The sequence below is a fragment of the Stylophora pistillata genome, chromosome 13 (assembly GCF_964205215.1).
Source record: "Stylophora pistillata chromosome 13, jaStyPist1.2, whole genome shotgun sequence".
In the NCBI taxonomy this organism is placed as follows: Eukaryota; Metazoa; Cnidaria; class Anthozoa; order Scleractinia; family Pocilloporidae; genus Stylophora; species Stylophora pistillata.
The window spans coordinates 18,920,990-18,943,242 of NC_142531.1; the positions used below are offsets into that span (position 1 = coordinate 18,920,990).

The window sequence follows — 22,253 nt, forward strand, 5'->3', positions numbered from 1 at the left end:
CCATTTCCACTGAATTGGTCTAAAAACATTTTCAGCGAACAAGACTTATCCTCGCAGTCCGCCCTTGTTAAACACTTACTTAGAACATCAAATCGAGTTAAGCTTTCACGCAGACAGCTCGGTAAACCGCCTCCCGGTTAGTTCAATGGATAGAGCGCTGGACTTGTGCGGGAGGTCGAGGGTTCGAGCCCCGGCCGGACCAACACTCAAGGTCTTAAAATAATTGAGAAGAATATGCTACCTTTCTATAACATCAAGAAATGGTTAGATATTCTAGTCTTCTCGGATAGGGAAGAATAAATGGAGGTCCCGTCTCCTACAGGGTTAGGGGTAGAAGACGTTAATTTCCCACGCATGAGATTATTGCGTGATGGATGTCCTCCCCTGGGGTGGGATGTGCGGGTTAGGATTGATTGTAAAGCGCTGTTGATCTGTCATTGTAAATAGCGCTCTAAAAGTGATAAATTGTTGTTGTTGTAAACAGATTTCGTTGGAAAGACCATCGATGGATAACATATCTCATGACCTATTTTTCCTTGGGTCGAAAAGTGGTAAATAAGGGAAAACAGTGCCCCTACGGTACCCCAACTCAGTATTTTTCCGATATCCCAACTCCCCATTGCCCAAACTGTTAATTAACTATCAAACTGCTTCAGACCATCCCAGGTCCGAAAGTGGAGTGAGCATTGAAAAGGGAGAAAGAAGGTCGTGCGGAAAATCTCGTAAAGTGCGCTCTTATCGGGCCTTTCGTCGGTTTCCTATCGACCCGATGCCATTTTGAAAACCGAGAAATCCCTGGAAAGAGGTTGATGGCAGGTGCGTCGCAAAAAAGGCGCGAAAAATAAAATGGCACAGCGAGTGCAGCGGGCAAAACGTCGCGGCCACAAGAGAATCTTCCATGTTTCTCTTCACAATTTTTCGTTCGAGGATTTAACAACAGAGCCAAATATTGTTTCAAGTAAGAATTCTTCAGAGCTGTCAAAAGCAGAAAACTTTCCTAGGCGAAACTCTAGGACAATTATCGGATAGTTTTTACAATTAAATTTTTCAGTAATGAATAATCGACCCGGCAGTAACCTTAGCGGTAAGTAGGGCTTTAATTTGAAACAGTTGTTCGCAAAATTCAGCTCGCAAGACATCTGAATGATAAAGAATTTATGTGAACAGTTACACGAATCATACTTGCAGGGCGAATAGTGCCAATGTTTGCTTTAAATAACAAGAAACGATTAAGGCAGGCCTTGTACGCGAATCCAACAACAGACACCTTTGAAGACTCTTCAGCAGTCATGTTAGACAGTGCTGGAAGTGGATGCCTAGATGCTAGTGGAGCAACAATACCACAGAAACGTTTTTCGCAACTTCAAGGGCTGAATTCTTCAAACAAGGAGAAAAATGCTGTCGGCAGTTCCTCTTTAATGCAACAAAACCATAAGTCGATTGGTAGTGGTGGTAAAATTGAAACTTCGCGGCCATTCATTGGACGTTACTATGGTACTAATCAAGGAGGAGCACAAGTTCGCCAGCCGATAAAACAACAAAGCTATTCCATTCTCAACAATAGTATGGACTCCCCAACAACTAATTCTTCGCCCAGTAATAAGACGGCCAGGTTTGTTTTCTAGTTTTCACTTGTTTGTTTTTGGAAAAAAAGCTCTAATTAGCGCATTTTCGAATTAACAAGAGTTTCATCTTTTGTGGGCAACCGGAATGTCAAATTAAAATGCGAACTTTATTATCCTTTTTTTCGTATTTACAGGACTCTGCAACACCAGCCGGTCAAAGTTTTTCAAGGCCCTGGTATAAAAGTTGAAAAACAAAATATGACCAAACAGAGAAGACCAGATCTACAGGATCAGAGTTTTCAGTCCAAGGTAGAGCAATATTTAGTCTACCTCAGGTTTACCGGTAGTCTAGACCATGGCTTTACAGGATTTCTACAAGCGGAAAAACATTTTCACCTAAAAAGTACATCAAGTGTCAAATGGAGTGGAAAAAATTGTGCCGAGGGATAACTGCAATTTTTAAGTACCATTTTTCAAAGTATTCACCAACATAAGTAATCCATATGACAGCTACTTTATAACTTGCCTCAGACTTTATCACCTCTTACTGTCTTATTTGCCTTTCGTTTCTTTGTTTTCTTGCTAAACCAGATTAATATGGATACCCCTTTTCTTGTGTGCCATTTCTTGAAAAAAGAGCTCCCACAAATTAAAGAAACTGACCCAATGGGCCCTCTTTATCAGTTTTCCAAAATAAACCCTGCTACTTTTAACTGTTTACCTATGGAAGGTCCACAAGCTCTGTAAGCATGTGTTTTAGAGTCTTCATAGGACAGGAAGCTTTACAAATTAGCTGCTACAAATAAATTATAATCCTGGGGAGCCCTCCACTAAGTTGCTAAGAAAGATTTTTTTTCTATAACAATGCTCTAAAATTCATTCATTACAGGAATGGTCCACTAAACAAATGAATCTCATGGCCTATCCAATAGACAAGTCTCTCAAGTTTTTAACAGCCACAGTTCAAAGTGTTCTTAAGTGGAAACAACATGAAGACAAGGTCACTTCAATTTACGAAGTGTTTGGTGAGAACTTTACTTCCTTTACTAGTCTAGACTTTCCACTGTCCCCATTATTATGACCTGAATGTGTAAATTTACTCTTATTAGAAAAGGTAGACTATTCCTTTAACTTCTACAATGAACAAATGTATCCTTAGGAATACTGGACTCACAAGTTTCCTTGAATGCTGCTGGTAATGGAAAAAATTTCATTATCAAAGACAAAACTGGAATTCTGAGGTAATTTGTGATGTCAACTAACTTTAAAATTACATCTCACAAGTTTTTTTTGTTTTGCTTGACACACATTGACTGACAATTTTCTCCCTTTGTTTAGGTGTACTTTTTGGGAAATGGTAAGCATACCTCAATGAAAAATCTACACAGTTAAAGTAATCCCTGATATAAACTTTAAAAATAAGGGAATTTTCAATGAGAACAGTGTTGTTGACTTTTTTTTTGAGGATCGCCAACTTCCAAGGTTAACAAGAGGCCAAATGCACAGGTGATTCAGTCATTATGTTACATTGTGTTAATTCAAGACCAAAATTTAAAAAAAAATTAATCTGCTCTTCCCAAATCTAAAGCTTACACTAAGCTTTTGAACATCTAGAACAATGACATAAAATAAAGGTTTTTTTTTTGCTTGTGAACTACACGATACTGAAAGGTGTTTAAAGGTTTTATGCCTTGGGATTTCCCTCAATGAAACTTGATGAGTTAATAGAGATATTAAGAAATATAACTGTATGTTGTTCAGATAATAAAACTTAACAAAATTCATATTTTTGAAAGGTGTGTAGGATTCTTGGACAAAAAAAGTGGAACTTTTAATTGTGTGTCCATCAGACCAAGCAAGCAGACAGAACTGCTATGTATGGCAGACTTCTTAAAAGGATCAGAGTTGGTTATGCAACAACAGCTAGCCACCTTCAAGGAAGATTGAAAATTGGAATAACTAACCATTCAGGTCAAATGAGTTTTATTAACTGAATCTCCAGAAAATAATGAATATTCTTCACAAAAGGCTGACAAATATACAGCTGAGATGATTTCTACCAATGATTTGCATTTTTACTTTTGTTGCTACTTAGTTATATTATTACCCTCATTATGACCACAAAATTAAAGGGAAAAAATGTTTTATCATGGCGTGTCAGATATTGTGAAAATGTCTATACAGCTTAGAAGTAAACAAGAAATATCTTCATATGTGCCTCTACTTGTTATCTATCCCATAACTATTGATTACACTTTCAAAATGGCAAATCTAGTATTGTTTATCAGCCACATGGAACTCTGATAAGGCTAATTACTGGTTGGTTCTGTCCCTTGTTCTGTAAGTAACACCTCTTGCCTTGAGTTCCCGTACTACATGACCTGGAAGTTTACCACTCACAGATATTGCATAGCAGCCTCTTACTAATGTATCTAGAAAAATGAATATATTTCATAACTTTCTGATCATTCAGAAATGGTTGACAAATATTGATCTAAGTTTAATAGATATACCAAACAAAGAAAATCAGTTAGACGACAATGAAATTTCATCATTTATTGAAGAAAATAGAAACAGTAACACAACAATGTGCCAATTGTGTTACACTTTGTATACTTCTGTAATGCACTCCCAATAAATAAATATCTGCGAAATTTTCCCGCACTTAAATAACAATTTGGCATTTGGATAATAAATAACTTATTAGATGTTTTGTTGTGTAGTATTGCTGAGTATTTTTACTTGTTATTTGTATCTTGACTTGCCCTAAGGGCTAGTCAAAATACGGCTCAGTTCATAAAAATACTCAGGGATACTACACAACAAAACGTCTAATAAGATATAATTACTGTGACATTTACTGTTAATAGATATTACGGTATATGTCAAGTGAATTGGCTCACCAATTCGTTGCCACCTTGCCACCCAGCTGTCTTCTGGTGTCATAAGGGATATAATTCTAAAGATTAACAAACAAAAAAATTATCCTTGTTATAAACTGATCTCTAAATAGGCCTTCCTAGACAAGCCAACTACTTTGAAATAATTTTAACCTGAATCATTTCAATTTACAGCTTTGTTCTTTTGATAGGCTAATACTTCATCAAACATGATCAAAAGGATATTTTTCCCTAATAAATCAAACTGAACTTGACACAGAGGGAAAGTACTACAGTCTACAAAGATATATCATATCAGCATTTAAACTCTTAGAAAGTTATTCAAGATATAAGACAGTCTACTGCTATAATCTGAGTGGTTGATAAATGTTCTTCCATGGTATGAAAGAAAATGGAAAAGAAGCATTTTTAACAATAATGCAAAAATCAATTGAAATTTGTTTGACTTGAATATCAGAATTTTCAAGTAACTCTCAATTATTCACATATGTTTGTATCATGGTAACCAAACATAGCCCAACCACATTTAAATGTCTGAAATTTTTTGGAAGCATTTCTTCTCTTGTCTTCAACATGGGTGCTCTAAAACATTGATTGGAAGCAACCAATTGGTTAAAGACAATTGAGGTATACTTGAATGGATCAGTTGTTAGTTATTACCCATCAAAGTTTGCACTTGTACATGTAAGGATATTTTCTTTGTTGTTTTTTAGTCTGAGGAACTTTTCACAATTATCACAGCCATCATATTCAAACTGCTCTAAGGTCTGAAAGAAAAAATTCAAAGTAAATGCAAGGATAAAACCAGCTTCTAGGTTTTACTGGTTTGACATTTTCCACATATGGCATTAAATCGATCATTCTGAAGACACTTAAAAGTCACTACAAACCGAGCGATAGCACTAATATTAAACGGCTGAAATAGGGAATGATCGATGGTTTTTTGGGTCGTTCTCTAGTACTGCTAATGTGATTTTTGGCATTAAGGTTAAGCGAAAAAACAAACTAGTTTAGATTGTGAAGTTTTAACTACCACCTCGTGACTTTCTTTAAAAGCTTTTCGATACCAGAATGCTCATTTTTGCGACAATTCTGTGGAATATCGTAAATATAAATCACGATTTAAATATAGTGAATATAGTTCACGACTAAAATTTCTTACCTTTACCAAAGAACACAGAAGACATGCTCGAAGATTTCTTAACTCTTTTGGAACGCTCTCCATCTTGTATTCGAGCTTTTCGTTCCCAGATCTCTTAAGACATTTCAGCCTTTTTCCGCGTTATCTGTATCATATAAGAGCACTTGAAGTATTCAACACACCTGGACATGGCCTCTCGTGACGAAATCTACGACGTGTGTGTGGTGGGGGCCGGTATAGAGGGAAGTTCAGCAGCTCGATACCTTGCTTCGAGAAAGAAAAAGACTCTCCTCTTGGAACAGGTACATGCAAATGTCTTTCCGAAGCTGCTCTTACATACCACTTCCAAGATCGGACAACAATTGAATAACATACCAAGCACAACATCACTAATGATTTGTTTACAAATAATGAGATTCTCATAGTATCTGATGATATCTCAGATTCTTGCAATTGGCATGAGATCTCGTTAATTGAAATTTACTCCAAAGTTCTTTACGTTACAGTTAACACAATTTCTGATTCTAAAACACCTGTGATAACAAATCACCTGACTCAAGTTTTGTCATAAATCTATTAATGCCAAATAAATCACCATGGTTTAGTTTTCCATCTTACCTTTCCAAGTAAGATTTCTTTATAGCCCCTTACTATTCTAAAACAAACCTGTCGTCCCAAAGGCAATCTATTGTTTTGCCATTCATACCATTTTAAAACAAAGCTGTAGTCCTTAAGATAATCTATTGTTTTACTAAAAGGACTATTTTCTTCCAGCCAAGTACTGTAAGCATAATGAAACATGGGATCATAAGAAAATCTTGCCCTTTTCCATCTCTCTCCTTGATTTCTCTCTTACCCTGTACACAACACTCGAAAGTCAAGGGACCTTTTTATCATTTACTTTGGGAAGTTGACATGTCCTTTTCTTGTGATTGCATTATACTTCTGTCATGACAGGTTAAGAGCTTTTTTCCTCTCGTATTTCAGCATCATTCTTTTGTAACATGATATATCACAAAAAGTAGACAAGGTGCTAGATTTACTCTGCATATAAACAGTAATAAAAAATTCATATATTTTTGGCAGCTTCTTTGGGTGATAGGAGAAAGCCTCTTTCTTCATCTTATCTAATATCTTTTAAGCTTTTCCTTCTATGTCTGAATAGGAACTAAAATGGGAAAACAGCAGTGTTAAAAGGGTACCATTAAGTATACATGAATATTATTTTAATAAAGAATTGTTCACTTTTTTCAGTTTCCTCTTCCCCATGCGCGTGGAAGCTCACATGGTCATAGCAGGATTGTGCGCTATGGTTATCCAGAAGATTTTCACGTAGCATTGATGCCAGAGGCCTTTGAAATGTGGAGTGAAATTGAAAAGAAATTTGGAAAACCCCTTCTCAAGTTTGTATCTTGTTATTTTCTAAGTTTTCTGTAAAATTAAGATAATTACATGGCTTCAAATGTTTTTAAAGGAAAAGAAATGAGATCTAGAGTATGTATTTCATGACCTTATGCTAGTGGCTGATCTAAAGGTCTGCACACACAAAGGGACTTGTCCCTGCAACTAGTGCCCTGAAGAATTTACATGAAGGGACAGGTCGCAGGCACTAGTCCATAGTAGTGTTTACACATGGGGACCAATTGCACAGGAAAGTAGCAAAAACTGGGGGCAAATGGTATCATTCTTTTATTCTGTAGCTTTCTTAAGAAACCAAAATTATTAAAATTATAGCAATTTAGCATTGAAATAAATCAGCTCAGTGCAAACTGCAAATTGTTAAGTGAAATTATATTCAGTGTTTGAATTGTTTCTGATTCAGTTCAGATATTAGCAGAAAATAACGCTTTCAATTGTTACTTATCAGATGTGGCAAATACAGAAAGAAAAAGGTGCGAATATTCAATCAAGATTTCCAGTACTCATGTAAATTATTTCAAAACTGGTTGAATCAAGGGAGGAAGCATCAAAGAATTTATCCCAGAAGTCACTCAGTCGTTTCTGTACATTGTGATACCAAACTATGATTGGTTTATTTTAATTTGGTTGCAGGGACTTGTTCCACAAACAGTTCACGTAAAGCATTTTGAGGAACAAGTCACAAGGACTTGTCCCAAAAATTCAAATCAGTTTGAGTTTGTGGGACTAGTTGCAGGGACCAAAGGTTTAGTCCTTGCTACTAGATTTTATGGGAAAAATGACTAGTTTACACAATGGGACTTGTTCCCATGACTTGTTGCAGGGACTGGTCCCCTCATATGTGTTGACCGTAACAGTTTGTTGTGGTAATATTGTGTTGGGATGTTCCATGTCCATCACTTTTCATAAGATTGCTTTCTTTGATCTTTCACTTGGAATTTAATCACCAGATAAATATATACATGATTGGCATTAGATTGTTTCCAATAAATTTTTCTGAAAATAAATGGTTGACAGTGCATGTGGCAATCCTGAAAGATGATGTGGGGTGATGTGGGGTGATGTGGGGTGATGTGGGGTGTTGTGGGGTGATGTGGTAGGTCATGGTTCCTTTGACCTCAGGATTTTAGGGAGATCTGAGAAAATGTCACTGCAAAGACAAGGCTTAGCAGGTTTGATTGATTGTTTGATTGATTTCACTCATGAAAATTCATTGATTCCCTGATACTTATTTTATGTTTCAAGATTGTTGCATGGACTTTTGTCCTTTTTTCTGACAACCTTACTTGAAACAGCTGTATACATACTTGCTATCACAGCCAAGTTAAGCTTTTTGTTGGTTCCAATCTCTGCAATGAAGTTTTTCCTCCTTTGGCACTACAAATTCCAAATATTTGACCGATAATCATGTGATGGAAAACCAGCCTTTTGTTGATTGGTTGATTTAATTGTTTGTTTGTTTATTTATTTGTCTGTTTAAATGATTATTAAGTCTGTATAGTTTCTTTTTTCAGGAGGTGTGGTTTATTAACAATAGATGAACCTCCCTATGCAGATGTAGCACGGGTAATAACTAACGTACAAGGTGTAGGTCAGGAATGTATTCCACTATCATCTGATGAGAGCAGCAAAAGATTTCCAGGTTTAAATATATCCCCAGATGAGTCTTGTGCTCTGGAGCCCGGCAGTGGATTAATTGATGCCAATAGTGCACTTAAAGCACTGCAGGTAGGTATTGGATTAACTCTATATATTTTAAATATCGAATAAAAATGTTCTCTGATCCAGATATTTGGAGACTGTTAACATCATGGTCATAGAATCTTACTCCATGTTAAAATGGAGAACCAGACTTATAGCGGTAGGTGCCAGTAGGGCTTTAAGACATGGCTATTTCTTCTTGGTTTCCTTACTCTGCATGCTTCAACTCCCAAGATCTGATTGTGAATTCCCCCCTCTAGCTGCTACACATTTTCATGTAAATTGGATGCAAGAATTTGGTGTTCAATCAAGGTAACAACTACTATCAGATAAGTTTGAGTATTCTCACCACCTGTTTACTGGATTGTTTGGATACTATAGGAAGAAGTTACATGTTAATCACTTCTGGGAATTGAGAGGGTTAAGGAGGCAATGTGGTCAAGTGGTTAGGACATTGGACTTGTAATTTGGTGGTCCTGGACTCAAACCCTCAACACTACTACTCACTGAATTTGTTCTCATTTGCTCAAGTTCAACTCCTTTACTGCACTTACTGTCACTTATGATCATTTAAAAACACTATCACAATGATTTTTCATTCATTCGTATTGACCCTGAAAAACCCATTGGGGAAGTGGTAACTTAAGTATACATACATACATACATACCATACATACATAATGTGTGGTAGGCAGAAAAAAACAACTACATATACATCCCTTTTTCTGCCTACCACACATTATATCTGCTCTACTATTTGTATTGAGCACTGTTTCATGGACATCAAGTTTAATCCCTCCACATACATATATACATACATACATACGCACACACACACACACACACGCAAACACACACACACACACACACACACACACACACACACATACATACATACATACATGCATACATCCATACATACACCTGCTTGCCACATCACGCATCAAATTTATGCTATGTCAAAAAGCCTAAGGAAAAGGGATTCCTGTATATAGTACCTCAGTCCCCAAAGTTACCAGTTCTAACCCTGTACATGAGACCACCAGAGCATTTCCTAGGTTAGAGTAAATGAGTGTGGTGAAATTAAAACAAAGCAATCACAACAGCAAATCAAAAAACAGGCAGCTACGTGAAGAGGAGAAATGCAAGTGACTAGATGCTGATTGGTTCTAGTATTGAATTGGACTAGTTAAAAGGGTGCTGCTGTTTCTGGACCAATCATAGTGTAAAGTGGAGCAAAACCAAAACAATCCCACACTCCTTTAAACACTCGTTTGAAAATTACTGTAAGCAGCACGAGGTAATGAGGAGTGCTACAACTCCACTCGAATAATGAGCTATTTCATTGCTGTTTACCCCTTATTCTCTACCCCGCCCCCCTACAAAAGCTTAAATCTCCCTCAAAGTTCGCTTATACCCATTTTTTGTTACAGTTATCAGTTAGTTGATGCATTATGATTGGTCAGTTTAGTGTGCTGTATTTAACTGTATAGCCTGCTAATTTCAAATTGAAAGGTTTGTTTGAATTGAAATCTCTCCTCTCTATTTGAACCAAGAGAAATGATAAATATCATACTACCAGTAACCCTGATTTTCTTATAAGTCTGTTTTATAAGTTATAGTACTTTGAACTTTTCACTCAGATTTATGGCTTGTGCACTCAGCACCTGAGTCATAATTCCGAGCAGAAAAAACATGGTCTGTAAACTACAGTAAAAACCAAGAAAACAAAGTTAGTAAGAAGTATATACTCCTTGCTGTAGAAGAGAAACACTGTGGGCAATTTGTGGTTTGCCCAAGAACATGACATATTTACTTGACTAGGATTCAAACCAGACATCTCCATTTTCAGTTCAGTGAGTTGCTATACACAAGGACATCTCTACATATCAGTTACGGAGGAGATCAACTGTTCAAATAAATGGCTTTGGTACATGTTCCTGTGAACTATTTCTAACATAGCCTGCATATTGTATTATTTTGCAAGGAACAATTTGTGGAATTTGGTGGAATTTTGTGTGACAGGGAGAAAGTGTTGGATATTGAGCCAGGCTCTGTGGTCACCATTAAAACAGTCAACAACACCTACAAGGCAAAGAGTGTTGTCATCACTGTTGGTGAGATATATTCTGAAAGATTTCTATCATACAAAATCTTTTGAAACCTTTTTTTTGAACTTTCTGTAGTGTTGAAAATGTTATCTTAAAAAAATCACTCTTACTTAAATTGTGATTATTTTGATGTGGTTTGCAGGTCCTTGGGTGAACAAGGTTCTTAATCCTCTTGGTGTTACAATACCTCTTAGCGTAAGTTTAGGACAATTCTTTTGCTTTATGAGGGTTTCTTGGTCGACTCTAGGTCCATTTATAAGCATTTGAGTTGAAATAAACAACTGATCAAGAACCAATGTCTGCAGTACCTCAAGAAAACATTTTGAAAACTGGTGTGCTCAATATACTATACTCAAAGCATTTTCTTCTCCTAAAGTTTAATTTTTGGAATATTCCATTATTTCATGTTGATCATGTTAAATGTTACATGTACAATAACTGCTTTTATTGAAAAAAAAAAATTATTTGGGACCCCCAAAGAGCAGGTATCATACGATACCTTACCTTACCAAATCAGCACCTCTCTGTAATGACCATGCCTGTTTCCCCAATGAAGCCATGTTAGAGAAGTTAACTGTAAATGTTGATTGCTTCTTTTTTGGATGATTTTTTTTAGATACAAAGGATGAGTGTTTGTTACTGGCCAGTTACTGAACCCCATCTCTACTCTGCTGACAAGTTTCCTGTCTTCATATTTTGTACTCCTCTTGGACAAAGAGATACTCATGTTTATGGGTTTCCAGTAAATGAGTATCCTGGACTTATAAAGGTAAATTTACACCAGTTAAAAAGCAGAGTTTTGAGTGTCCTTATTATTTCAGGATTTCTGATGTTTTGGTTTCACCAAACTTTTTGGTTTGGCCAGTGATGAAACACTTTTCAATATTAAGTTTAAAAAACAAATAATTACAATGAGGTAGCATGCACACAGTGTGCAGTACCATCAGGTACAGATTGTTAATGAGTAGAGATAGACTGTCTTGGGGAAACTCGATTATGGATAAGACTCCTGTCCAGTCCAAGAGGGTTAAGAATATTCCTAGTTACCTCATGCTACATAATATTGTTTTTTTTTTTTATGGACTGGGATGCCATCCAGGAAGAGTAGTAATACAAAGTACACCTATGCTACACAAACCACAGTGCAAACCCCTCTAAATCTGCATATGCCAGACCTTTTGATGTGGAGCAGTCATATCTGCCACTTTGATTGAACAAATCCCGAGTGAATATGTTTTTGATACATGTAGATATGTCCTCATAAAGGTACAGAGATACCCAGTCCTGAACTCAGAGATTCTGGTGCACCAGAAAAGGACCTCAATGTTCAATTTACAGCTGAGGTTATTAAGGCTCATTTTCCTGGTGTGAAGCCAGAACCAAGCATTGTGGAGTCATGTATTTATTCAGTAAGTTTATAGCCTTAAATTAAGCTTTGTTTCAGGTCCAGATCCAGGCACTTAGTTAGGGGTCCAGGGGTGCCTGTTTTCCCTTGCCCCTCACTTGTTGAGGTAATCTTTTTTAGCCAGTAACAAATAAATCTTAACCATCAAGTTTCCAAGAAATTGCATCAATCCAAAGATTCTATGTGACCTTAATATTTGTCAGAGCAAGACACTCCCTTTGCCAATGCTGGATAAATATGAGCCTGCTGATAGACAAGAAGAGCAGCAGTATAAGCCATACTATTCATAACATTGACCCCCCCATCTCCCCCTCATGAATAAGCTATGTCATAAATCTACAGCCAGGAATTTTTTTTGTTTTTTGCTGTCTGAAGGTTACTCCTGATCATCTGTTTGTGATGGACATGCACCCAGAATTTAGGAATATTATAATTGGTGCAGGCTTTTCAGGTAAAAGAGAAGGAACAAATGGGTATTTGATTTAGAGCAGTAGTTTGGGTGTTTATAAGAGGGAACAACATGCATGTGATCATTGTCAAACTATGACAGACACAAAATAAACTCAACAATGAAGGCGTGGGCTTAATTAAACAGGATTTTCATCCATCTTTTCATCTCCTTGAGGGAACAAAAAATAATTTTACCACAAAAGCTTAAACAACTTTCGAGAAGAAATATCATCGGGGGGGATATTGTTTAATTAATCACCAAATATTCAGAGCTACAATCAGGAGCAATGTATCTTCGACAATGTAAACAATTGATATTTAGATGTAAGCAGTGAAAAGGTGAGGATGTTTTTCACTACAACCATTACTCTCACTGGGTTTTTAAGGTCACGCCATGTTTTATTTTAATTATTGCTTTTGGACAAAGAGGGGGTCAAATGCACCCTTTGACCCCACCCTTCATGTAATATTTCATTGTGTCACCGCTTTACAGGTAATAGAAATTCCAAGGTAAGAAGATAATGACAGCTCAAAGTTATTTGAAAAACTCTTGCTGCCTGCTCCCATCACAGTTGATGATGAAAAATATCAGCTATTATTGTTAACTGTTCTACAAGCAGGCAATATTTTCTCGTTGTTGATTGTTTAATTGACAGGGCATGGTTTCAAAATGGCACCTGTAGTGGGAAAGATCCTGTCACAGATGGCTCTTGGTGAGAAAGTATCGTATGATGTACTGCCTTTTAGGCTGTCCAGGTTCAAAAGCTTTGGAAGAAGTAAATCTTCACTGTAGAACGCTTCAAACAGCAGCTTTCCTTTTGAGTGTGTGAACTGGACTGATTTCAGGCATGAGCTTGGACAATAAGGGATTTCTTTTAGAGTAAAAAGATCTTGATATAATACAAATCACGTGAATTTTATCATCGATCAGTTTGTAGCCGAGTGTTCTGTCGGCAGTAAGTCAGTGCAAAACAAAGAGTGGGACGCTTTTACCAGGAAGTTTTTATTTTCATTCGATACGATTATTTACACCTGAGGGAGCTACGTTGTGATTTCAGAATCTCAAAAGTTTAAGATGGTGAAATCTACTTAATTCCGTTTAAATCTTTATATTTTTAGCCCTTTCATTGATTTTTATGAATTTTACCCTTCCTGACTAAAATGTGCCAACAAACAATACTAATGAAGATTAACATATTCTCATATTAAAATGTGCTTAGAACGTCGCTCATCGGAGCAATCGATCATTAAATCGAGGCTCTTTACTTGGTAATAGGTTTGATCTTACGGTGGACCGTTTGAAGATTTAGGAAATGTCAAGTGTAAGAAAGAATTACCTGTTGTAGACTCATAGAAAATTTAGTGAATCAAAACGGTTGGGTCATCCTCGGTGTAAACACCTGACGAGGTTTTCTCTGTTTCATGAGGTATTGTTTTGCGGTACGCTATTGTTTATAATGTTTTGTTGTCTTTGTTTTACGTCACTAGTGAGCTTCACAGGTTTTTACACCGAGGATGAGCCAAACGGTTAGTAAGAACAAATACAAAAAAGTTGTAAAACAGTGGAATGTGGCACGACTTACTTTATAGGGTTTACGATTTAAACTAACTAGAGTGCTTTTAAATCGAGTTTAATCAAGTAAAACCTCGAGTGATCACAACAGCCAAACAAAATAAAGATACCGAAATAAATCAAGGAACCACAGGGAAGTTAAGGTAAACACGCGATCGCTCTTAGGCGCAGGAAAACGCGAGCTACCAAGTCGCCATTGGTTTTACTTTTCCCTATGATTAGTTCAGAGCATGGAGAGCGCTTTCTGGACAAATCACAGAGCGATTCTGAATAGCACATTTCTGTACCAAACCTGACTTTGTCGAGTTTATTCCGTATCGTCTTCCTCTTCAGTCAAATCTGACTGTGTATCAGCTGTTGAGCTATATTGACTCGTTAATTCACTCTCGGTCAGATCTCCGCTTTTCGCTGGTTCTTCCGAAGGTGCAACATTAGAAGTCGAAATATCAAAGTTATCAACGTCTTCTTCGTGAGGTGTGGGGCTCCTGGCAAATTCTGATTCATCCGCAACACTTGACTGTCGAGAAGAATAGAAGTCTGATTCACCTTCTGTTGCGAAATTACTTTCGTCATCTGCGTACAGCACATCGTCCTCACTAACGCTGCGATGTAAACCATTCGCCTCTTTCAATTTGGGTATCTTTTTTCCTTTTGTTGCCTTCTCGTCGAGTAAATTTTCATCCTTTTCAATTGTATCGGTTGACGTATTCCCAGGCTTAAGCGTTCCCAGCTTTTTTAACAGCTCTTCATTCTGTAACATCAGCTGTTTCGCTTTCTGTTGTTCCTCCATGGCGAAATTGTTCGCTATCATTACAGCGTGACGTAAGTCGTCTTGGAGGAGTTCAGAATCCCGAAGCTTTTCCTCAGTTTCGTCGTTGAGTGCTTCAAGTCGGGAAATTATTTCGTTCGACTGACGGAGTTGGTCGTCGGATTTTCCTAGCAAGGTCTGTAAGGTCTTAATCCCTTCCAAGTGGCTGTCCACTTCTGCTGTTACTCTTTTGAGACTTCCATGAGACCTTTTTGTTCGGATATCCATGGCGGAATCTCTTCTTTGTAGCAAGTATCGACGAAGTGATTCAACTTCATCTTGCAGATGTTGTTTCTCCCTGCAGACGCGATCAAGGTTCGACTTCACAGTCGATGCTTGGCGCTTCAGCATACGCTCACCGGGTGCAGGTTTGCGGGGCCTGGATTCCTTCTCTTTTCCAGCGTCATCATCGTTCAAAGTGCCTAAAAGTTTAAGTATCGTGATGAGTTTTGTCAAATACAAATGGCGCAAATTACTTTCCCTGCCTGTCCCACGTTACTCGCCTTATACCTTCGCCACAAATATAAAGCCTATTTTTGCAGGCCAACTTGTCAAATTATGATATTCCTTAAGGAAGTTATCCCTGTGACAAAGGTTTTAAGCATGTGGTCATCATATAAACCAACCTCTATGGAGAGGCATGCTCGGAAAACCATATAATTTAACCTCAACATTTATAATGGTAATTGGACTGGGTGGAGTGCAATTTGTATAGGTAATCACATGATTTCGAGTGCAATTTGGAATAAATAAGCACGTGTAAATTTTTTTAAAGACTAACAAAATTGCATGAGCCCGTGGGGCGAGTGCAATTTGTGGTCTTTGAAAAAATTTACAAGTGCTTATTTATTCCAAATTGCACTTGACATTGACCAATCATTCTGACCAATCAGAATGTCTGGTTTGTTTCTTTCTTTGCACTGAATTAACTGAAAACTGAATTCATGTTAACCAATCAGAACTGAGAAATTTTTCATGTCTATTATTAGGTCTGAAATCATGTGTGATTTCAAAATCAAACAAGCATGTTGCACGAATTGATTTCAGATCAGAACTTCATGACTCAAAGTTCAATTACCACTTTACTACATCTTTTTTACTACATCTGTTATTTTTACCCTTCTGTAAACCACTTCGTGACGTTGGCATCCTTATTAAAGATTACTTCTACAACAAAAATCAGTCGCTCAATACAAGTTTATTTAGTCTGTGCCAACATTTTAGTGATCCGATATATTGAGCTGGTTTGCAGAATGTTGCAAAAGTTATCTGTCATTTTCCTGCAATTGGATGATTTGTTTGAACAAGCCTTTAAATTTGATTGGTTGTTGTGTTTTAGTAATGCTGTCTTATTGGCTGGGAAAAAAGATGAGATTTAGGGCATAAAATGGTGTGGTTTGTTCATAAATCGCACCACTCTGAGGGCCAATCAGATTGCAAGGATCATAATTTATGTTAAAATGAATGTAATTACACCATTTTGAAGTCACATGCGATCCTTGTAATCTGATTGCATCTCATTGTTGCAATTTATTCACGAATTGCACCATTTTTTGCTCTAGATCACATCTTGCCACACCCAATGATGAAGCTTTACTAAAATGCAACAACCATTCAATTGCTTCAAGAAACAATCAAATTGCAGTAAAATTTAAAACAACTTTTGCACTTTTCTACAAACCAGCTCAGTACTGCATCAACAAGATATTTGTTCAGACGTAAAAAATCCTGTATCTGAGCGACGGAGGTTTGAGATTTCAAAATGGATACGATAAAGTGGTAATTGAATTTCGTGTCGTGCAATTTTAGTTTGAAATCATACTTATGATTTCAAATAAACCTCGTGCTGCGCATTCGTTTGATTTTGAAATCACGCGTAAGATTTCGGACCAAATTGTACTTCCCTCAGTTTAATTACCAGCAAGTATGGACTTGTGAAACTGACTGCGCTTCATGATGTCAAGAAGGAAACTAACCTTCCCAATGTTGTCTTAAAATGAGCTTAAAATCCTTACTTCCACGCCACCATTTTAAAATCTTGCTGGTAACCTAGCTGTTAAGCAGTGACTTAGAAGTCTTACTTTTTTTAATTTTTTTGTTTTTGTTTTTTCATCTTGCGGCGATCTGTTTGACCAATTAAGCTACACAAAAACGGCATTATTTACTCAATTAATGATTCCTTTCAAGATAGCCGTCTATCTCACCGTTTAAGTTGAATTCTGGGATGTCATCCGCATGTAGCTAGGTTTCTAAGTTCTCTTCAAGACGGCGGCCTCAGTAGTCAATTTTTCAGCACAAGTTTTGAACGATTAGGTTACTCTTTGGAATCTCAAAATTCGGTAGGTAAGAGTTTCATATGTATGGAAACTGGAGATGAAAATTATATAGTTTGGATTTGCATGAGGAGATTTTAAAAAGGGATTTTGTCTTTGTTTGTGAGGGAATGTGTTTTTCTTACCTGGGGCATTGCTGTCTCCTTTGGCCAGTCGTTCCTTGAGCTTTCCAAGGTCGTTTTCAATGGATGCCACTAAACTTGCCAGTTCCTTATCTTTAGCATTAGTTGTCTTCATATCCGGTTGCTTCTTCAACTCTGGATGACTTTCTGCAGAAGTTTGTTGAACGCTAACTTTTGGCTCTTCCTCGTCATCTGACGACGATGACACATCGGAATATTCCTCATTTGAAGTTGGTTCATTTGATTTGTTTTCGTCTTGTGTAAATGACTGCGCTTGCGCGATAATTTTGTCGAGAAGAGGCTGGGGTAGAGGAGATAGCGGTGACATTGGTTCGGTGTTTCGCATTTCAAGACATTTTAAAAGCGCTAGTTTCTCGTCCTGAATTTCCCTCAGGGAATCCTTTAGAGTGTCTCTATCCAGTTCAACACCCCTTAGCCGTGTTTGCAAGGAGTGTTTATCTTGCTTGGCTTTATCGGACAAGGCAGCATGTTCTTCTTCAAGTTTATCGTAATTTTCCTTAAGTGCATCAAACTCTTCGCATAACTTATCGAGACTTGATAACAGCTCTTCTTTTTCATCATTGGCTTCATTCAAACTAGATTTTAACTGCCTGTTCTCGGCTTTGACTTTTTTCAGAACCATCCAAGTTTTCTCATTCTCGTCGTCTTCGATTTCACTCTCAGTTTCCTCCTCCCCCTCTGTCCTCTGCTCTGAACTAAAACTGTAATCGGACTCTGACAAAGACAACTGAAATCGATACTTGAGTTGTTCTCTGCGAGAGATGGAGTCTGTATTACGAGAGATGGAATCCGTATTGCGTGAGATGGAGTCTGTATCGCGAGACATGGAGTCTGCATTGCGAGAACGTTCTACGACCTTTCGCTCATCTTGAATTTCATCGTCGTCAATTTCAGATTCGGAGTCGCTCTCCTCTCCGTCGTTTCCTTCTTCTACCACATCATCCACCTGATGCCCAGAATGAAAGTTTAAGATACTCATCAGAAGAGTTTGTTTTTCTTCTTGAAGTCTTACAACTTCGTCTTCTAAATCGATGACTTTTTTCTCAGCTTCCTCTAGGTTAGACCCCAATTTCTCCAATTCTTTGCTCTGCTGGCTTGTCGATTGCAAGTTTTGTACGTCCTCTCTGTAACAAAGCACGTACTTGAGGTACTTTGCTTCGCGTCGTAGCTCCTTCATCTCCTCGACAGCCTCATTTCTCTCGCCTTCTAACTTTTCGAAAGAATCTTGACGTGAGTCCAGAGTAGATTTTAGACTTGCTAATTGCTCTTGAAGGCTAGCACACCCTGAACAATCAGACCCTCTGCTTGGCGGAGTTGAAGGCAATTCATGGTCTGCGCGGCTCTCTTGTTGCTCGACGCTTGTTTTTGTCGCAACATCGTTGACTTCAGAAATTCTATTTTTTAAACACTCTACTAAAAGTTTGCTCTCTTCAAGTTCTCGTAGAAGCAAGTCTTTTGATCCAACCTCGTCACACTGTGTGTCTTTATCTAAGGTTTCAGTGTTATCAAATACTTGCGTTTCCTTCTCGGCTTTTTCGCTCTTTTCTTTCTCCAAACCACTGATAACCTGTTCCAAACCATTGACGCAATTTCGCATGGTACCGACGAGTTCAATTCCATTTTCAACAATCTGTGATTGCAAACATTTATTTTCCTCTTTCAGCTGTCGAACAGAATCTTTTAGTGATTGCAAACCTCGCAAAAGTGTTGCAATTTTTTTCTTTGATAGTCCATCTTGCAATACCAGCTCGACATTCGAAGCAGTTAATTTTTCGATGTTTTCGACGTATTGTGCAATTGATTTCGTTTTGTCCTCGTTTTCCTGCGTCAGAGTAGATTTCAATTCTTCCAGTGTTCTTTTGTGAGCACCTAGTTTTTTTATCTCCACCTGGCTCGTTTCCAGGGCCATTTTCAATTGATCGCGTTCAGCCTTTGAGCTATTCATTTCCTCTTTGAGCTTTGCCGAAGACGAATTCAACGTTTCAAGTTCACGTGCTTTTTTCTCGTTTTCCTGGATAACTTCGTTGACCTGCTTCTGTAAATGAAGTTTTTCTTTTTCTAAGAGTGGTACAACGGCGAGACGGTGTTCCATCCCTTGTAATTTCGTCTTAAGCTCAGCATTTTCATTCTCGAGTTCTTTAACTTTATTCTTCATTGCTTCTAAGTCAGACTTAGATATTCCTGCTAAGAAAAAAATCCCAGGTAAGGAAATCCCTATCTTCGAATATCCTCCAAACTACATGTACTCCAACATTTCCCTGAAAACCGTGCTGCGTTACATGAGCGGAGCTCAAAAAGGGGGGGGGGGGGGGTGGTGGGGTGGTGCAGGGGTCTGCTCCACTTCCCCTCTCCTTTTTAATCCTCTACACTCTTACGTCGGTTTGCAAATTCTCCATACTGTTCTCCATACATTCCCTTAAGTGCTTACAAGGAGAATTTGTTAAACAATCAGCAGCTTCCTTAGTTGGTGATCAGTAGCTTTATTCTCTTGACCTTGATATGTGATTCAGGTGTGATATTGTAAGGAGAAATGCAAGTTACTCTTAGGGGTAAAAGGCCAGAGATTGTGATGTTATCTCACAGTTACTATCCGTTTGTTTGTCCTTCTGTCTGTCCGTCTGCCTGTCTGTCTGTGTCTGTCTGTCCGTCTGTCCATCTTTCTGTCTGTCCATCTGTCTGTCCGTCCGTCCATCTTTCTGTCTGTCTGTCCGTCTGTCTGTGTCTGTATGTATGTCCGTCTGTGTCTCTGTCCGTCTGTCTGTCCGTCTGTGTGTCTATCTATCTGTCTGTCCGTCTGTCTGTCTGCCTGTCTGTTTGTTGGTCTCTCTTTCTACAGTCAGTTTTGTCTCTCTATCTGTCTGCCTCGCTGCCTGTCTACCTGCTTCTGTGCCTGTCTGTCCATGGTATCTGTCTGCCGGTTCAACTACCTTTGTGTTTCTGTTTAATGGCTTGTTTTCTCGCACATACCTGTTTTGTGTACATCACTCGCGGCAGCTCCGATAGATTTCTTTTTTGCCTGTATTCTGCAAGACCCAAGCAAAAGATGAATTCAGTGAGTGAAACTTTGTCAAGTTTCGTCACGAACAATTGCATTTGAAACAGTAATAGCCAGGTAAATGAACCTTCACGACCCAAAGGCAGCCGTCATAGCGGTCAGAGGCCTGTTTCTCGAAAGTCCCTAAAACTTAACCAAATCCATCTCTTAAAATCAGTAGAGGGAAGGTTCTGACACCCAGACCGATCCATTTTGTTTTATTTTCATTTAACTGATGATTTTATTGTATAATTTTCAAAGCATTTAAAACCCCCATCTTGTATGAAAAACTGAACTGTTTAACGGGTCCCTTAAACCCTTAAATTTACGGGACCTTCGAGAAACGGGCCTCAGGCCTTGTAGCGCAAAGGGCGGGATGATGCATTTAACCTGCTCGCGGGCAGACTAAATCACTGCATACGGAATTATCTACCGGATAAAATAGTTTTAAATTAAGTGTCGAAAGTAATCCGACATCGTATTGCTTTGGCCTAATTCGCTTTGTGATTAGCGAGTCTGAATTTCAGCCGTTTCTTCCCTTTTCCCTAAGGGGCAAAGGGAAGAGACGACTGAAATTCAGACTACTTTGTGATTAGCTCAAAAAACTCACGGCCCCTTCAACTACTAAGATTAAAAAACAAGCTTCCTCCTTAATTTGTTCTTTTGTGACTTCTAATTGGTTCCTCACCCGTGATATTTCCCTATGTTTTGAATAGTTGTTGTGATTTCTTACTTTTTAGTTTTACGACGCTGAATTGAAAAGAGCATTAACCGGTTTATAACGTTACACCAACGTTGATAACCGACCTCGGGCCCATAACAAAAATTACCAAAATAACTTAAACATGGAAATTCAACGATGACTTAGTACTCGTAGTTAACTCACTTTTCGCCGATCAGAGGATCTGAATGAGGTCTACCGTGACTTTCTGGTTTTTTTAACTGACCCGTCTTGCGACCCTCGGCCCTAATGGCATCTTTCGGTGTCAGATGTCGTCTCGTCGTTCTTGGAGAGGAAGCAGGACTGACAGATTTTGGAGTTTCTGTGGGGCTGGACTGGGCACTTGAGGAACATGGAGTTAATTTTGTTTTATCCCCTGCCGTGAAGGACTTTGATCTTGGTTTACCTACAATGAACAAGAATAACTAATTTACTCTCATGATACTGCTAGAAATAAATTTAAAAGACACTTAAAAATATTCAATGCAGGGCAGTTATTTACTCGTTTCTTCCATCGCGTATCGTTACAAGAGTTTACGGTGGTGCAGCTTCCAATTTGCGTTAACTGAACTGCACCGTTTCGGAGCAGCTGCAGAAAATCTAAACTTAGTAATTGAAGTACAGTTTGAGGATTTATTGTGAAACCCCTCCCCTTTCCCCTCTCACTGTAAATACTTGATCCGCCTCTGATCAGAGAGATGCAGTAAACTTACGCATTGAAATTAACGATAACCTAATTATAAATTTCCACGTCTCACGTCTGCCCCTCGACTGTGAAGTTTGGAATACAAAGGAGCCTAATTTTCGTCACAAACGCAAAAATCGATATACACATTCGCACAGAGATATCTAATTTTGATTTCACTATACAATGAAAAAGTTTATCTTAGTTCTTTGTATCTTTGTTGATAAACAGAAGCTGTGTCTCTTTCTAAGTTTGGTTAGGAGA

General features: G+C 38.0%; 4 protein-coding genes across 8 annotated transcripts in view; 2 read left to right on the forward strand and 2 right to left on the reverse strand.

Moving 5' to 3' along the window:
- Positions 1–3,715, forward strand: LOC111333023 (uncharacterized). 2 transcript variants are annotated; one of them, XM_088743849.1, is made up of 8 exons: positions 1–1,084; positions 1,189–1,612; positions 1,760–1,874; positions 2,455–2,590; positions 2,725–2,806; positions 2,904–2,922; positions 3,031–3,071; positions 3,362–3,715. In XM_088743849.1, the coding sequence occupies exons 1-8, from the start codon at positions 1,054–1,056 to the stop codon at positions 3,510–3,512; spliced, it is 999 nt and encodes a 332-aa protein (XP_088599975.1). In that variant the 5' UTR covers positions 1–1,053; the 3' UTR covers positions 3,513–3,715. The 2 variants fall into 2 exon arrangements, with proteins under 2 accessions (XP_088599975.1, XP_088599976.1); XM_088743850.1 differs by having other exon boundaries at positions 1–816.
- On the reverse strand, positions 3,532–5,780 carry LOC111333017 (transcription elongation factor SPT4). The gene is made up of 4 exons (XM_022938527.2): positions 5,628–5,780; positions 5,126–5,232; positions 4,469–4,524; positions 3,532–3,997 (listed from the first exon to the last, which is right to left on the reverse strand). Exons 1-4 carry the CDS (start codon positions 5,688–5,690, stop codon positions 3,879–3,881), a joined length of 345 nt encoding a protein of 114 aa, XP_022794262.1. The 5' UTR covers positions 5,691–5,780; the 3' UTR covers positions 3,532–3,878.
- LOC111333016 (peroxisomal sarcosine oxidase) lies at positions 5,754–14,388 on the forward strand. Of its 3 annotated transcripts, XM_022938525.2 has the most exons (9): positions 5,754–5,908; positions 6,861–7,009; positions 8,540–8,753; positions 10,714–10,843; positions 10,980–11,032; positions 11,454–11,606; positions 12,088–12,246; positions 12,618–12,693; positions 13,349–14,388. In XM_022938525.2, the coding sequence occupies exons 1-9, from the start codon at positions 5,795–5,797 to the stop codon at positions 13,483–13,485; spliced, it is 1,185 nt and encodes a 394-aa protein (XP_022794260.1). In that variant the 5' UTR covers positions 5,754–5,794; the 3' UTR covers positions 13,486–14,388. The 3 variants fall into 3 exon arrangements, with proteins under 3 accessions (XP_022794260.1, XP_022794261.1, XP_088599974.1); XM_022938526.2 differs by lacking the exon at positions 12,618–12,693; XM_088743848.1 differs by lacking the exon at positions 12,088–12,246.
- The window catches only part of LOC111333018 (uncharacterized), a 15,673-nt gene continuing 7,099 nt past the window's right edge, over positions 13,680–22,253 (reverse strand). The window contains exons 6-9 of one of the 2 annotated variants that reach the window (XM_022938530.2): positions 21,470–21,710; positions 20,517–20,572; positions 17,532–19,730; positions 13,680–15,495 (exon numbers count right to left, since the gene is read on the reverse strand). In XM_022938530.2, the coding sequence (XP_022794265.2) occupies positions 14,573–15,495; positions 17,532–19,730; positions 20,517–20,572; positions 21,470–21,710 (3,419 nt within the window). In that variant the 3' untranslated portion in view covers positions 13,680–14,572. Of the gene's footprint in view, positions 15,496–17,531; positions 19,734–20,516; positions 20,573–21,469; positions 21,711–22,253 lie in introns of both variants that reach the window. The other variant, XM_022938528.2, reaches the window with a different exon arrangement.